The following is a 16,588-nucleotide window of genomic DNA, read 5'->3' as shown; positions in this document are numbered from 1 at the left end:
AGTTTACCACCTCCTAGTATAACCATGTTTTGTTAGTTCAATCATAGTTCAATCATATGGGACGGTTAACCCATTTCAAAGTCAGGATTGTTTTAAGGAACCATACTAACAGCCATTTACGTTCTCTATAACTTCCATATTAACTGCAACATTCATACCCTGGGATAAATCTAATAGATGAAACCATCCTGTATACTTATGTACCTTTCGAGACTAACATTTAAAACAGCTTCATTTAGAAAACTACAGTAATGAGTCTGGGCTGTGTGTTGTGCACATCCCAAAAAACAAGTTCAAACACTGCAAGAGTCTGAGGGTGAATTCAGGTCATGATTAATCCAAAATATTAAAACACATGTTGAGGAAAATTCATCTCATCTTAGTGTAGATCACTGCTGGGTCAGAAGCAAATCATAAAACAAGCAAGTAGTAGACTTCGAAAAAGGGGCTCACTGACGTGAAAACAATTGTGGTGACATTTCTACCTATGTTATTACTGTCATTGTCTGCAGCTGGCAGCTTCATTTCATGAAAAAGAGTCACCTAGAAAGTTTATGTTAAAAGCTAAAATCTAAACCATTAATTACTGAATGCACCATATGATCTTTCATCTTTCCATTAGATTGTGGCTGATCTGTGCCTCAAATCCATTTGCCTGCTGCAGCTTATTGCTAGCAAATTTTGCACGGGAACATAAAGAGTAAACCTTGTTCTTGGTATTCAGCTAGGAGATACAAATATAACATTTAAAATCCAAAGGTAACCAGTTATTTGGAAATCACTTCGGAATTTGGGGTATTCTAGGGAACGTAAGATGTTACTCTTCCCTAGCTCCATGACTATTACTAACTCATTGTCCCCTAAACCCACCTGGCTTGACACCTCTATTGCTATCAGTTCTTTGAACAAATGCATTTTCGTTCAACTTTGATGCCATTTCTCCCCAGAAAAATCAATCACTGTCTCTAGAAATCCAAAGAGAAAGGTCGAGGCAATGAATCAGTGTAGCAATGTGGGTAAAGACAAGCAGAATGGGACAGGAAGGAAAGGAGAGTTTAACATTCATAGTGCATCAGTGAATACTGTCAATGCAGGGAATAGTAGTTAAAAAAAATTGAGATTAAAAGTTCTCTATCTGAATGCACGAAGTATCTTCAATAAGCTAGGTGAACTTGTGGCACAAATAGAGGTAAATGGTTTAGATTTAACCACCATTCCAGAGGCATGGTTGCAAGGTGATCAAGATTGGGAAATAAATATTCCAGGGTGCACAATATTTTGGAAAGACAGACAGAATAAAGGAGGAAGGGTAGCCCTGATAGTAAAACATGACAGAAGGACATTATTGAGAAAAGATCTGGCCTCAGAAGATCATGACATAGAAAAAGTGCGTGTGGAACTTAGGGATAGCAAGAGTCAGAGACGTTGGTGCGAGTCGTATATAGGCCCCCAGCCAACAGTGGTTATACTACTGGACAGAGCATTAAACAAGAAATCACTGGAGCTTGTAACAAAGGCAACGTAATATTTTGTAGGGGACTTTAATTTTTTTTTAGACTGGGACAACCAAATTGGCAAGGGTGAACTAGAAGATGAATTTGTAGAATGTTTTTGTGACAGTTTCCTGGAGCAATACATTGTGGAACCAACTAGAGATAAAGCCCTCTTAGATGTAGTATTATGCAATGCGGCAGGGTTAATTAGTAATGACATAATAAAAGATCCACGAAGAAATAGTGATCATAATTCCCCTGAATTCTATATTAAATTTGAAAGCGACATACTCCAATCACAAACAAGAATCTTAAACAAAGTCAATTACATAAGTAAGAAGGGAGAATTGACCAAGATTGACTGGGTAAACTGACTAAAAGTTATGGCAGGAAATGAACAGCGGGAATCATGTAAACAATTCAAAACGTTCAACAAAAATACATTCCATTGAAAACCAAAACGCAGCAAGAAAGATCCATCTGTGGCTTAAGCAGGGAGTTAAGGATAGTATTAGATTAAAAAAGGCTTATAATGTTTCAAAGAATGGCACAAGTCTGATGATTGGGAGTGTTTTAGAAACTAGCAAAGGGCCCCAAAAGGTAGTAAAAATGTAAAAAAAAGAGTATGGCATAAGCCAGCCAGGAACATAAAAAGATTTTGTAAGAGCTTTTACAAGTACACAAAAAGAGAGTAGCTGAAGTAAACATTGATCACTTAGAGTGACAAGATAAATTATCAAGCAGAATGAAGAAATGGCAGAGGAACTGGACAAATATTTTGGGTCTGTCTTCAGGGTAAAAAACACAAGTTGTATTCCAGAAATAGAGGCTAGCCGACTGACTAAAAACAGAGGAAATTAAGGCAATTAATAACAGAAAAAGTACTGGCGAAACTCAAGGGACTAAAATCCAATAAATCTTCAGGATCTTAAGGCCCACACTCGAGTTCTAAAAGAACTAGCTGCAGAGATAGAGGGCATGCTAGCTATGATTTCCCAAAATTTCTTAGATTAGGGAGGCAGTGGCGTAATAGTAATGTCATTGGACTAGTAATCCAGAGGCCCAGGCTAACGCTTTGGGGGCATGGGTTCAAATTCCACCAGGCAGCTGGTCGAATTTGAACTCAATTAGTAAATCTGGAATTAAAAGCTAACCACCAGCAGGACTGACCCACCAGAGGTGGTGGCACAGTGGTATATAATCAGGAGGGAATTGCCTTGGGCATACTCAACATTGACACTGGATCCCAAGAAGTTTCATGATATCAAGTCAAATATGGACAAGGAAACTTCCTGTTAGTTACCATCTACTGACCCCCTCAGCTGATGAATCAGTACTCCTGCACGTTGAACACCACTTGGAGGGAGCATTGAGGGTGGCAAGGCACAGAATATACTCCAGTGGGGAACTTCAACATCCATCATCAAGAGTCGCTAGGTTGCAGCACCGCTGACTGAGCTGGCTGAATCTTAAAGGACATAGATGCTAAACTGGGTCTTCAGCAGGCAGTGAGGGAAGAAATAAGAGGGAAAAACCTTCTTGACTTTGTCTTCACCAATCTATCTGTCGCAGATGCATCTGCCCATGACAGTACTGGTAGGAGTTACCACCGCACAGTCCTTGTGGAGATGAAATCCCTCCTTTACATTGAGGACACCCTCCATTGTGCTAAATGGGTCAGATTTCAAATAGATGTAGCAACTCAAAACTGGGAATCCATGAGGTGCTGTGGGCCATCAGTAGCAAACATTCACTCCCTCCAACACCGATGCACAGTGGCAACAGTGTGTACAATCTACAAGATGCATGGCAGAAATTCACCAAGGCTCCTTCGACAGCACCTTCCGAACCCGCGACCTCTACCACCTAGAAGGACAAGGCCAGTGGACACACCAACACCTGCAGGTTCCCCTCCAAGCCACCCTGACTTGGAAGTGTATCGCTGTTGCTTCACTATTGATGGTCAAAATCCTGGAATTCCCTTCCTAACAGCACTTTGGGTGTACCTACAACACATGGACAGCAGTGGCTAAAGAAGGCAGCTCACCACCACCTTCTCTACAAATTAGGTATGGGCAATACTGGCCTAGCCAGCGACACCCACATCCCATTAATGAATATTTTAAAAATCCACTAATGGTCCCATCAGATGGGAAGCTGGCAAATGTAACGCCACTTTTCAATAAAGAAGGGAGAGAGAAGTACGAGCCAGTTAGCCTAACATCAGTTGTTGGGAAAATGCTCGAATCTATTCTTAAGGTAGTCTTAATAATGTACTTAGAATAGTATAGTATAATTAGAACAAGTCAACATGGTTTAAAAAAAGGGAAATTCTCCTAGACAATTATATTAGAGTTTTTGAGGATGTAATCAGTAGGGTAGATAAAGGGAAACCAGTAGGTGTAATAAACTTGGATTTCCTAAAGGCATTCGACAAGTGCCACACAAAAGGTTAATACACAAGAAAAACTCATGGAGTAGAGGGTAATACATTCAAATGACTTAGATGGAGACACAGAGTAACGTAACTTGTTTGCTGATGATACAATTCTAGGTGGAAAAGTAAGCTGCAGGGAGGACACAGAGGGACTGCAAAGAAATAGACAGGTTAAGCGAGTGGGCAACAAGATGGCAGAAGGAGTATAACGTGACAAGTGTGAAGTTATTCACTTTGCTCATAAGAATAGAAAAGCAGGATATGTTTAAAGGTGTGAAACTTGTAGATTTTGATGTTCGGAGAGACTTGGATGCACTCGTATAAGGAACGCAATAAGTTAGCATGCAGGTACAGCAAGCAATTAGGAAGGCAAATAGCATGTTAGCCTTTGTTGCAAAGGGATTGGAGTACAGGATTGGTGAGTCTTGCTACATTAGTATAGGGCTTTGTTGAGGCCACATCTGGAATACTGTTTGCAGTTTTGGCCTCCATCTTTAAGCAAGGATAAACTTGCTTTGGAGGTGGTACAGCAAATTCACTAAATTGGTCCTTGGGATGAGGGACTGTCCTGGGATGAGAGGCTGAGTAAACAGGGTCTATATTCTCTAGAGTTTAGAAGAATAGACAGCTCTCAAAGATGCTCACTTGGCCATCAACTGAATTGGCTTGGCCAAGATCTGCTGTGTATCACCCTCCTCTACCAAAGCTGTGTTCTATTTCAGACTCACCCTGTTGCAAAGGCAACTCCTGGTTCCTGTTCTCCATGGTAAGCTGTCTACTCTTGTTGAAATATACAAATTCTGAAGGGGCTTGATAGGGTGGATTCTAAGAGATTGTTTCTATTGGTCAGGGAGCCTAAAGCATGGGGGTACAGTCTCAGGGTAAGGGCTGATAATCAGGACTGCGATGAGGAGAAATTACTTCATTTAAAGGGTTGTGAATCTTTGGAACTCTAATTCAACGGGTTGTGGATGATCCATCGTCAAATACATTTAAGGCAGAGGTTGACAGATTTTTGGTGTCTCAGGGAATCAAGGGATATGTGGAGTGGACAGGAAAGTAGAGCTGAAGCCCAAGATCAGCAATGATTGTACTGAATGGCAGAGCAAGCTAGACAGGCTGTATTGTCTACTCCTGCTCCTAATTCTTGTGTGCTTGCGTTTTCTCAACCCTGTCATCTCCACTACTCATCATTCCCAACCAGTTATGATTTTCACACCCTCAAAAGTTAAGAGAGCTGCAGCTCTCAGAGATGCTCACTTGGCCATCAACTGAATTGGCTTGGCCAAGATCTGCTGTGTATCACCCTCCTCTACCAAAGCTGTGTTCTATTTCAGACTCACCCTGTTGCAAAGGCAACTCCTGGTTCCTGTTCTCCATGGTAAGCTGTCTACTCAGACCGTTTTTCCAGTCTCTCCTCGTCCAGGCACAATGCTGCGTGGGAAGCCATTAACTTCCACCCCATCTGCACTCAACTCACCCCTCCATCCAATTTTGCAAACCATCCCCAATCCCTGTAGTTCCCCTCACCTCCACTGACATCCCCTCACCCTTCCCAAACTCATCTCTTCAGTGAGGATTCCCTCCTGCACTATCGATCTTTTCCCCACTCCAATCCTGTTTATTCAAACACACCTCCTGATCCCCATGGCAGCCGATATCAACAACTTACTTTCCAATCGAATGGTCTCCCACCTGCTTCAATGCTATCATCACCATCTTACTCAAAAAAAAACAACCTCAATCCTTATACCCTCTTATCCACTGTTGCATCAAATCCTTAGTTTCCTCTTTAAAGGTCCTTAATTGTGACACCACCAATCAGCTCTACACCAATCTTTCTTGCAATTATCTAATCAAATCACCAGTCATCAATTTCCACTCATATCACAGCAACAAAACAGCCTTTATCTAGGTCACTAGTGACATGTTCTATGACAATGTGTATGCTGCCTCTTTCTTAGCTAAAAAATAAAACCGTACCCCATTGTTTTCAGTTTCCATGACCAAGTCCATTCCCTAGCCCAATGACATCATAACACTTATGCTGTCACAACAAAATCCTCTGCAATGTTAATATTGTGTTCAACCCCAAGTTAAGTTCAACCCAACATCTTCTCTTCCTAAGTCAGCCAACTCCCACATCCACAATATTATCCTCCTCTACCCCAACTCAGCTTCACACCCAGCACTAAACAAAATAGTTATCCATGATTTTGTCGTTTATAGGATTAAAAGATTAATTACTTCAGTGTTTTCCTAATGACTCTCCAGTGCCCACCCTCCATAAAATCCAATTTGTCCAAAATACAACATCCCATAATCTTGCCCTGCACTAAGTCCCATTTGTCCATCATTCCCATCCTCACTGACTGACACTTGCTGTGTTGTCCTCCAGGTATGCTTGCATTCCAATTCTCTTCGACGCTCCAAGGCCAACCTCTTATGTACCCTCTGCCTTTCTTTTAAATACATAATTCGGTGGCAGAGCTCAGCCACATCTCTTCAAAACTGTATGAATCTTATTCTCTAAACCCATGCAAATCGGCTTCCCAGTTGCCCTTTAAAACCTTCATTAAAACACACCTTTCAACCAAGGCTACAGTCATCTCTGATGGACATTCAAATAGCTTGACATTCATTCCTTATTACTTCTTTTTAAATTACTTTGGGATGTCTTGTGTGTCATTGGTTCTATAAGGATAAGTTGTGATTGTACATGTTCCGAGAAAGAACTTGTCGTAATAAATTCTGGGATTACCATACTATTTTAATGGAGATACAAGCCCACTTAAAATAAATGGTTTAACAATTTTCTCAATAGAAAAAAAAAGCAGAGGGGGCTTTCAGATACGTTATGCATTCATAAATTAATATCACAGTGTAATTTCAGAGTCTACCTTCTTCATCCATTAATTCCTCACTTGGCATACAATAGAATAAAGTAGGATTTAAAAGAACCTCACACACTCTTTCCATAATTCAAATTGAGGTTGCACACTAAGTGAATTAGAATTCAGGCAAGCAATGTCTCTAAAGAACAAGGGCTCCACTTCACATTGCTTCAGGCTGTGATGCCTTGATTTCCTTACCTCCATCTAAGCTACGTGACATGGTGTAGCGTTTGCTGGAAGAGCGTTCAAAGTATGGTGCAGGGCGGTCTATAAGAGAACTGGCTCTCCGTGTCTGGGCTTGTGTTCTTCCACTGTAGCGGAATTTTGAGCCCAATGTAAGGAACTTTTTTGGAGGTGGCTCAGGAGACACGAGTCTATAAAGACAGAAATGATTTTACACAGGAAACAATGTTATAAATGGAGAAATGCTGTGCTGGACTTGAATTATTTTGTCATTCCCATTGTACAAGATTGCTAGTCATAACATGCATCCAATAAAAACTCTTTATAATTCGCAGATTGTTTGAAATCAAAACCTTTGTCTTTCTCTACTGTCCAATGCTGCTTGGCAATTTTATAAAAGTGTTCACCTGCTACAGCACTAAATAATAAACTGTTCATTTACTGTGACACACAAAGATTAGAAATGAATAAATAGTGAAGCTCTAACCTAATCTAGGTGTTCAGATAGGTCACAAACCATTTGAAAAAGACACAGGCCCTGACAGTTGCAGGGAGGGAGTGAGGAAGCACAGCAGCTGGGGGAAACCCGGAAATCCTGAGGGCATGGTGATCCCACTGAGTTTAATGGCAGGATCTCACTTTTTTAAATTCCACTTCCCACCTGCCTGGCAGGCAAATTGACAAGCTCAAAAGAAAGATTGCAAGAAAGAGGTTTGGAATCACAGGACATTTTGGGGTTCTTAGTAAATGCGAGCTCTGAGGTTAAAGTAGAATTCTTTCATCATTCATCTTTGCAAATATTATTTTTATAATACAGGTATCCCCTGTGTAAACCATGTTCTAATAGTGCATTTATGTTTTAGTGCGGTTTGTAAATTAGGCAAGTTCCCCAAATAGTGCTGCCTCTATTATTGTTTTAATACAGTTACACTACACGTGCTCAGTCTTTTATTTTAAGGAACTGCCGCTTCCCTCCCCCATCCCTCCCGCTTATCGCTTCCCTCTCTGCTCCCTCCCACTTGCCATTTCCCTCTCTGCACCCTTCCGCTTGCCACTTCTGTCTCTTGAACCGATTCCTGCTCTCCACCTCGCTCGCTGTCCCTCTCTCCAGCCCTCGCTGTGAACAAAGTACCGAGAGGGCAGTGAGTGGGGGAGGTAGGGAGGAGCAAGGCAGGTGGTGGGAAGCAGCAAGAGACGAGTAGGAGGGTCAGGGCAGGGAAGCCAGGAGCAGGAGGGTTGGGGACACAAGTGGCTAGCCCACTGTCTCAGATCCCTCTGCATTCAAAGCTTTAACTTTCTGGATTTTACAATAACTGCAGAGGGTTTCACTCGTGGAATGTGGGACTGGTGGTTGACCATGCTCAGCGCGTCATACAGGTGAATACTGAAAGCAGTCTTTATGCCTCCAATCTGTGCAAATGGCTGTGCCATCAGCATTTGAATGATCACTTCAAACTTGAGGGTGGATGCTCAGTTACAAAGGCTATCCACTGACCACCTGGCTCAATGTATGTATAGTGAGAGCCAAACCACCACACAAAATTTCATCGAACCCACCACTGCTATGCTCAAGCAATGCTTCCATTGCCTGTTTTCTGGAGGAGTCCTGCAATACTTGCAAGTGTGTGTGTGTGTGTTGTGATTCATTGTGGATGGTTGTATCCTGCACAACCTTGCCATCATGAGGGCATGACAGCCCCTATCACCAGTAACATGGTCAGTAGCTGAGGTAGCGGCAGAGGAAGAAGAACAGAATTAACTGAGGAGGCAGTTTCTGGCTCGGCTTTTTTAAATCCTTTGTGGAAAGGTAAAGCCAGCATTTGTTGCCCATTCCAAATTGCCTTTGAGGTGGTGGTAGTTGAGGTGCTTTCTCGAATTGCTGCAGTCCATCTGGTGCTGGTGTACTCGCAATGCTCGGAGGAGGGAATTTCAGGATTTTGCTCCCTAAACAGTGAAGGAACAGCGACATAGTTTGGTGTGTGGCTTTTGGGGGAGGGGGGTGGGAGGGGGCTTGCAGGTCATGGTGTTCCCATGCATCTGCTGCTCATGTCCTTCTAGGTGTTAGCGGTCACGGGTTTGGAAGGTGCTGTCAAAGGAGGCTTGGTGAGTTGTTGCAGTGTATCTTGCAGATGGTGCACACTGGTGCCATTATACGCCAGTGCTGGAGTGATAGAATGTTTTAGATTACATGTTGTAGGGAGTAACATGTTAGCATGGATAAAGGATTGGTTAGCTAACAGGAAGCAGACAGCAGGTATAAATGGGTCATTTTTGGGTCGGCAAGCTGTAACTAGTGGAGTTCCACAGGGATCAGTGCTGGGGCCTCGACTGCTTATTATCTACATTCATGGCATGGGTGAAGGGAGAGTGTATAGCAGCTAAATTTGCCGATGGCATCAAGATAGGTAGGAAAGTAAGAAGAGATAGAGAATCTGTAAAGGGACATAGACAGATTAAGTGAGTGGGGAAAGATTTGACAGATGGATATAACATGGGAAAATGTGAACTTGTCCACTTTGATATGAAGAATAGAAAAGCAGTATACCATTTAAATGGAGAAAGATTGCAAAACTTGGGATCTAGGTACATGAATCACAAAAAGTTAGAATGGATGTACAGTAAGTGATTAAGGCAAATAGAATGTTGTTGTTTATTGCAGAGGAATAGAATATAAAAGTGGTAAGTTTACCACAGCTGTACAGGGCCCTGGCAAGGCCACATCTGGAATACTGTGTACAGTTTTGGTCTATTTGAAAAATATATATAATTGCGTGAGAAGTAGTTCAGAGAAGGTTCACTCAACTCATTCCTGGGATGTGGAGCTTATTTTATGAAGAAAGGTTGAACAGATTGGGCCTGTACCCATTGGCGCTTCAAAGAACGAGAGGTGATCTTATTGAAACATACAAGATCCTGATTTGAATATGGTAGATACCAGGAGAATGTTTCCACTTGTGGGGGAGATGAGAACTAGGGACACAGTTTAAGATTAAGAGATTTCCCTTCTAAAACAGGTATGAGAAGATTTTTTTTCTCCGAGAGTCATTGTATGTGGAATTTTCTTCCCCAGAAAGCAGTGGAAGCTGAGTCATTGAATTTATTCAAGGCAGAGTTAGATTTTTGTGTTTTTTGAGCTTTATCCAATTTTTCCTCCAAGATACCAAGACACAATTCAAAGAACAAAGAGTTCTCCCAGTGACTGAATTTTCAAAAAAAAAAACTGTATTAAATATCAGTTCAAAAGCAAAATTTGATTAAAAAACAGTTGAAGCCCAAGATCAGCCATCTTCATATTGAATAGCGAAGCAGGATCAATGCGCTGAATGATCTCCTGTTTATGTTCTTCAAATGACGTTTTCAGTGTATTTAGGACTCAAAAGATTTGGGCAAGCAAGGTTTTGGTGGCGCTACATGGAATCAAAGTGATCAGTACAGTTGCTTGGGATGCATTTCCATTTGCTTGCACTAACTTAGCAGGTTTGGGTGCAAATACAATGTGTCTTGGATGGTAGCAAATACTTGATTCTTTGCCAAGTATCCATGATCTTTTTCAGATTTTGCTTGACTGGTATGTTCTCATAATTTATGGCATTGATGTGTCTCTCCCTACAAGTTTCCTAACTAAATATTGCTCACATAGCCATCCTCTGTCCATGCATTGACAGGTCTTTTCTGCAATTGCTAGGCAATTAGGGCTGCTGAGAAAAGTCTATTTATCCCATTACATTGACAGCATAGCAGTCAATTTGTGACCATAGTATCCCTTTGAGTCCAGCAGACCAATGCAAGGTTGCCTTGACACCTTGCTTCCTTCGCTGTTGGGATGATATAATTCATACCAAACCCGAAGAATCCTGAACTATCACAATAAATAAGAATTCATGCTAGAATATTAATAAGGTAGAATTAAGCTGACTCATTTAAAACCTATGGCTGATGTTGCACACAGTTTACAGCACAAAGTGAAAAAATAACATTGAATAAACAATTGCTGCACCTTTCACAGTCAGGCAGATCAAATATGGGATAGCAAAAATAATTTTTGGTGTTAGCAAAGAATAGAATAGGATTGAACACTGATTTTTATTTGATAATCCTGTATAAATATAAACAGTGGTACAAATTTTAAAGCGAGATAAAAATATCAACCTGGAAATTTACGTCAGCCATGTTTATCATTCAAATGTTTGATACATTATACCAAATTCCTTTCATTTTAATGAAGGTGTTAAGAAAGTTAAAATAGATTAGTGTCACCATTAAAATAGCAAAGAGGAATTTGAAATTAGTGTTTTAAGCATTTGTCTGTTAACTTTGCTCACAGCAATTTCAAGGCTGCAGTGTTCTACTGATTAAACTAATCACCAATGAAGCTTAACTTGCATTTCTGAGACAAAACGATAAGTGATAAGCTAAAGTTTTGATATTACAGAATAGGACTTGGATGACATCTAATGTAACAAAGAAATTCTAATGACTAAACCAGCTGGGCTGAGGCCACTCTCATCAATTCCAAATTAAAAGGTCAAGGTCAAGCTTACCTAAAGAATGTGTGATGCTCAATGCACACTTTCCACAACCTTTTTGCTGCTTTGTGGTTTGGAAGTTTAAACCCAATGGTGCTCTCAAATTGCTCATGCTAGGAGGGAAAAACCATAAAGTGTCAAGCTTTCCTGAGAAAACAGATCAAAACATTATAGCCAAACTAGGCTACAGTTCCACTGTCCTGCATCCCTCCTGAACCAACTACATAATTTCTTTGCCCACACAGGGTTCTGTGCAATTATGTCAGCATTTACCTTCAAACAAGTACTAAATTTGTTTAAATATCTGAGTGCCTATTCACCTGACAAATTGTGAGTAATCATCAGTCTTTTTTTTTAAAATGTGCCTTTTAAAGGCTGGAAAGGTGTATGAACAATTGAAGGCAAAAGCCCTGTAAAGCCTCGAGGTGCAATTGCGTGAGCTAATGTTCTCCAGAGCTGAAGGTTTGCAGAGGAGGGTTCCAGCACTATTACAGGCAAATTTCTGACTCCCACATAATACCTAATTTAATGCAACATGGCAACCCAAGACCCCAGCAACGTTTCCCTCAGGCTTTTTTTTTAATTGTCCCGTTCTTTCAGTATAGAGGTTCATGCCACTTTGCTGACCTACACACTTCCTCTTCCTGCCACAGTGGGCTACCTAATTGAGTTTACTGAACCCAGTAATACTCTAGATACCGGTAGAATCAAGCAAGCGTGAACTTCTGGCTTAGTGAATCCCCACCACAGGAACGGTGCCCCAATGGCGTTTGCCTTACAAAACTTGGCAGAGGTTCTGCATCTTACAAGGCACATTCTGAAATGCCAGAAAAATTCACAAAACCCCACGGAACTTTCATTCGACAGTTACAAGTGTTATAAAAATGCAAGTTATGGGTTCTACTGGTCTTCGGACAGTTGTAGCAGAAGACTGGTGAAGCCTTGAAGATTTTTGAGGACAACATTTGAACCTCGGGATTCACTTCATTAAATCAATGGTAATGTTTTAATATATCTTTCCCTCCTTCTCCATATCTGTGATGGTCCCAATCTAATACAGCTGGCATGTCTCTAAGTGTCCCCTCCTAACCAATATAGCTCAGTTTTAGGAGGAATCACCATCCAAGCTACCCTCCTGATTTGAAAAGAGTCAGCTGCTTTAGAACATATTTTAACAACAAACTTCATGATTAAAAAAGTCCTTAAAATGAACAAATTACAATCAGGAAAAATGTGAAATATTAAAAGTTAAAATTAAAACATTTAATATTAAGAGTATTGCTGAATAAAAGAGATTTGCTGTTGAAACATTATGCCTTACACTTATCAGGACAATTTGCAAGAATACCAATTGTAGAGGGGACAACAATTTATACCACATGAGAAGAGTGCTGGTTGGTTGGCAAGTCGACTCAGATTGTTAAAGGCTTTGCCATGGAGAATGTGCCAAGGAACAGTTAACTGCCAAGCTTTTGTTTAAATTCAAACCAGGCAAGTTGACTCTGATTGGTCAATGCATTACCCCTAGGAATGAACCAGCTTGGGCTATCCCCCAGGCTTTTGTTTAGTTGAAAAAGGTGCAATGCGTTGACATGCTCCCTTTGTCTGCAAAAGATAGGGTCCTGTGTCTTAATATATGTAGTTTCTAGCATGCGGTAGTGAGCCCAACTGCAAGCCCAACTGAGGAACTTAACTTGGTTGTCAGTGTAATCCTTAGCACAATCAGGATTGTTTAGCAAGTGCTGTCCAACCTCACAATCATATATAATGTTGGACATCACAGACAGGGCCCTATCCTTTGTAGACAGGAACAGCATGTCCACACATTGCACCTTTTTCAACTAACTAACAGCTTGGGGACGTTTAGAGGAAAATTGTAAACAGGTTTAAAAATTGATGAGTAAAACTCTTAACCTGAAGCATTTACACTTCTGAAAATGCCATAATGGCTATGAAGGAATATTACTCAAGACGGATACAGCAATACTCTCCTACCCTATGTTAAATGCAAAGGAGTAGGAAAGAAATCCCTAGCAGGAATATATTTTTCTCTCTTTGCCACTGTTCCGCTACAAGATAGGATGGAGCAACTCTATTTTTAGGAAAGCATTCATCATAACACAGAGGTGGAACTCAAAGCCACATTAGAGAAGGAGGAATGCAACTGCTTCAAGCATTTCACATGTCTTACCAGCTCCATCTAGGTACTTGGGCATATCAACGCCCACCCATAAGTCCTAATGCGCAAACAATAATTCTTAAAAAGCATGAACCAATAAATGAACACAGTAACAGTTAAATAGAACAAGATTTGAAATTGAGACATTAATTTAATTCAGCACCACAACATATATAATTTCCTTTATTGCATGCTACAGTAAGATTTGTTTGCTTCGAGTCAGTGTATATGCTGCATAATTCTGGTAACGTAGGTTAATCAAAATACAAATTAGATTAAAAAACTGTACAAGTCTGCTCACTGCAGCAGCAAAGTGGTCTACCATTAATACTACTTTACTGCAAAGTGCAATAGCAGCATGTTTTAAAACGCAGCAAAGTGCAAGGCCAGCAGTCAGCCACTCAAAATTTAAACAAAGGATTAGGCACCTTTCCAAAATGACTGTGGCATTGAACTAAGGAATGCAAAAAGTTACAAATTGTACTATGCTGACCTGTTCTAAATGTACTTTGTCTGCTCAAATGTGTTGTGTCTTTTAGCCCTATTGGGCAAGCAGCCACTGCAAACAAGCTTCCAAGGTATTCTTTAACTCTGATATCCTGTGCATATCTTGACAAATAATGCAGGTGCACAGCAGTATAACAGTACATCATGCACTCAATTACTTTTTAAGGTAATCTCATCTTATGTTTTGTGGCATGTTTCATTTCTCATGTTAAACAGATACACTACAAAAATTGAATTTCTGTATTTTTCACTTCCTTCCCACAAGGTAGTGCACCTCCTAAAATGCCTGCAGTTAATATTAAATGATCAACATTCAAACAGGGCTTTATTGCTTCAAGTAATGCTACACTGTTGACTGTTTTTGCCTCACAGCATTTTAAAATGTTGATAGTCATAACAGTAAATGCCTGCTGGAAAAAGAATAAAATCATTCTTAGTGTTGACCCCTTGGAAAGTAGCTACCAGAAGGATATTTGTGTTTGATTATTGAGACAGCCACAGAAAGGTTTGATAATTTCCTGTGGATGGCAAGGCCAGGTAATCACAGAATTAAAAATGTTTATTTGATCCAATATTTTGTGTGCTATAGAGTTAAATTTCATAAAACATTGATCCAAGATGATCAACTGTAAACAATTAGGTTTAATTGTTATTTAGCAGAGTGCTTTCTTCTTAAATAACTTAGCAATTAAAACTTTACAATTCTAAAGAGTCACTTGAAACGATGTGATATGCAAGTAAAAACAAGTAAGCCTAACACTTCTGAGCTCTAAAGTGCTGAAAAGATAATTCTTACTTGTACAGAATTTGCACTCAATACAGTAACATTCTACTGCATACTGTACATTCAGAAAGTGCTAGATATAATTAGCAACCAAAGGAGATGGAAACCTCACATTTGAACTTACTTCACTGGGTCGGATTTTGATATAGAAGTTATTCCGTTTGTACGAGATCTTGAGAACCTTGGGCCAGGCAAATCTGTTTATTCTTAGCCGGTCTCTGTAAATCAGCAAGCCACTGGCACACACACCAAGCATGATGTCAACTCCTTCAGAATCCTTGTAAAACAAAAAAACGAAGTATTCTGACAGATTGTCTTCAATCTAGTGCATATTAGAAACAGCCAGATACACAATTTCATTAAATATTCTGGTATTGCTAAACCACAAAATACTACGGGCCTGAAATTTCATCCAAGCACTGGGAACATCTCGACAGTGGTGGGTAGGAAATGTGAAAAATGAGGTGGCCCTTAGTTTTGCCAGGATTTTCTCTGGTAGTGGGGGGACTGGGCAATTCCAGTAGTTGGCTGTGGACAGAAGTCAATCAGATATTTTGAGCGTCAGTTGAGGCTGACATCGCTGATGTCAGCCTCAACTGACAGATACTTTGTGAATGCCTTGAGAATGCTAATGACCCAACCCTCAGAACTCGAAACAGGGTCAGCAGGTTTCACTTTGGACAGACACAGGTTCTGCTCTGCTGCACTTCTTCCACTGCAGAAATCCTAGCAGAAACCCCAGGATTCAAATTTTCAACTACTTTGAGCACTAGCTTTAAATGCCCAGATTTCACAACACAAGTTCTCTAAATTGACTTGCAACTATAGGGGAAAACCAATCTACATGTTTATCTGCTACATCTGCTCATCTGTTAAATTTAAGGCAGCTGATCAGGAGAATGTCAGAAAATTTATGGAATTACTTTACAATTACTGTGACAAATGAGTGTGACTGGATATAAAACTAAACTATAGTAACCTGTATGTCATAAAGCTAAACAGTGAGGCAGACGGGCAATATAAATAGAGCTGCTGTCTTCAGCTCCAGCCACAAGTTATCTAGCCATTGACTATATTCTTCTCCCTGGCAACAATCTATGGCTGAACCAGAATGTTCACAATCTTGTCATACTTGGCCTCGAGATGAGCTCCCAATCATACGTCCGCACCATCACTGAGATCGCCCATTTCCAACTCCATAACATTGCCCAACTCTGCCCATCTGCTGCTGAAATGCTCACCCACACCACTGATACTTCTAGAATTAAATATGCCGATGCACTCCTGGCCAGCTTCCCACATTTTATCCTCTGAAACTTGTAGTCACCCAAACCTTGTGTCCAACTTCCACTAATCCTGTTCACTCATCAACCCTGTGCTTGCTGACTGACATTTGCTCCCAGTTAAGCAACAATTCAGATTTAAAATTCTCATCCTTGCTTTCAAATCTCTACATTCCCTCCCCACTCCTCTGCAATCTCCCCCAGCCCCACAACCGTCAAGAGATATCTGTGCTCATCTAATTTTGGTTTCTTAAAAATTCTGGATTTTACTCGCTGGCAGCCATACCTTTAGTTGCCAAGGA

General features: G+C 40.6%; 1 protein-coding gene across 2 annotated transcripts in view; it reads right to left on the bottom strand.

Annotated features, from left to right (window-relative positions):
- LOC121278911 (band 4.1-like protein 3) overlaps positions 1-16,588 on the bottom strand; it is a 196,534-nt gene that overhangs the window by 58,447 nt on the left and 121,499 nt on the right. For both annotated transcript variants that reach the window (XM_041189446.1, XM_041189447.1), the window contains 3 exons: positions 15,128-15,280; positions 11,549-11,646; positions 7,023-7,198 (listed from right to left, as the gene is read on the bottom strand). In XM_041189446.1, coding sequence (XP_041045380.1) covers positions 7,023-7,198; positions 11,549-11,646; positions 15,128-15,280 — 427 coding nt within the window. The remainder of the gene's footprint in view (positions 1-7,022; positions 7,199-11,548; positions 11,647-15,127; positions 15,281-16,588) is intronic.

The sequence above is a fragment of the Carcharodon carcharias genome, chromosome 6, assembly GCF_017639515.1.
Source record: "Carcharodon carcharias isolate sCarCar2 chromosome 6, sCarCar2.pri, whole genome shotgun sequence".
Lineage (NCBI taxonomy): Eukaryota > Metazoa > Chordata > Chondrichthyes > Lamniformes > Lamnidae > Carcharodon > Carcharodon carcharias.
Note: the sequence above shows the minus strand (reverse complement) of the source record. Positions and strands in the feature narration are given on the sequence as shown.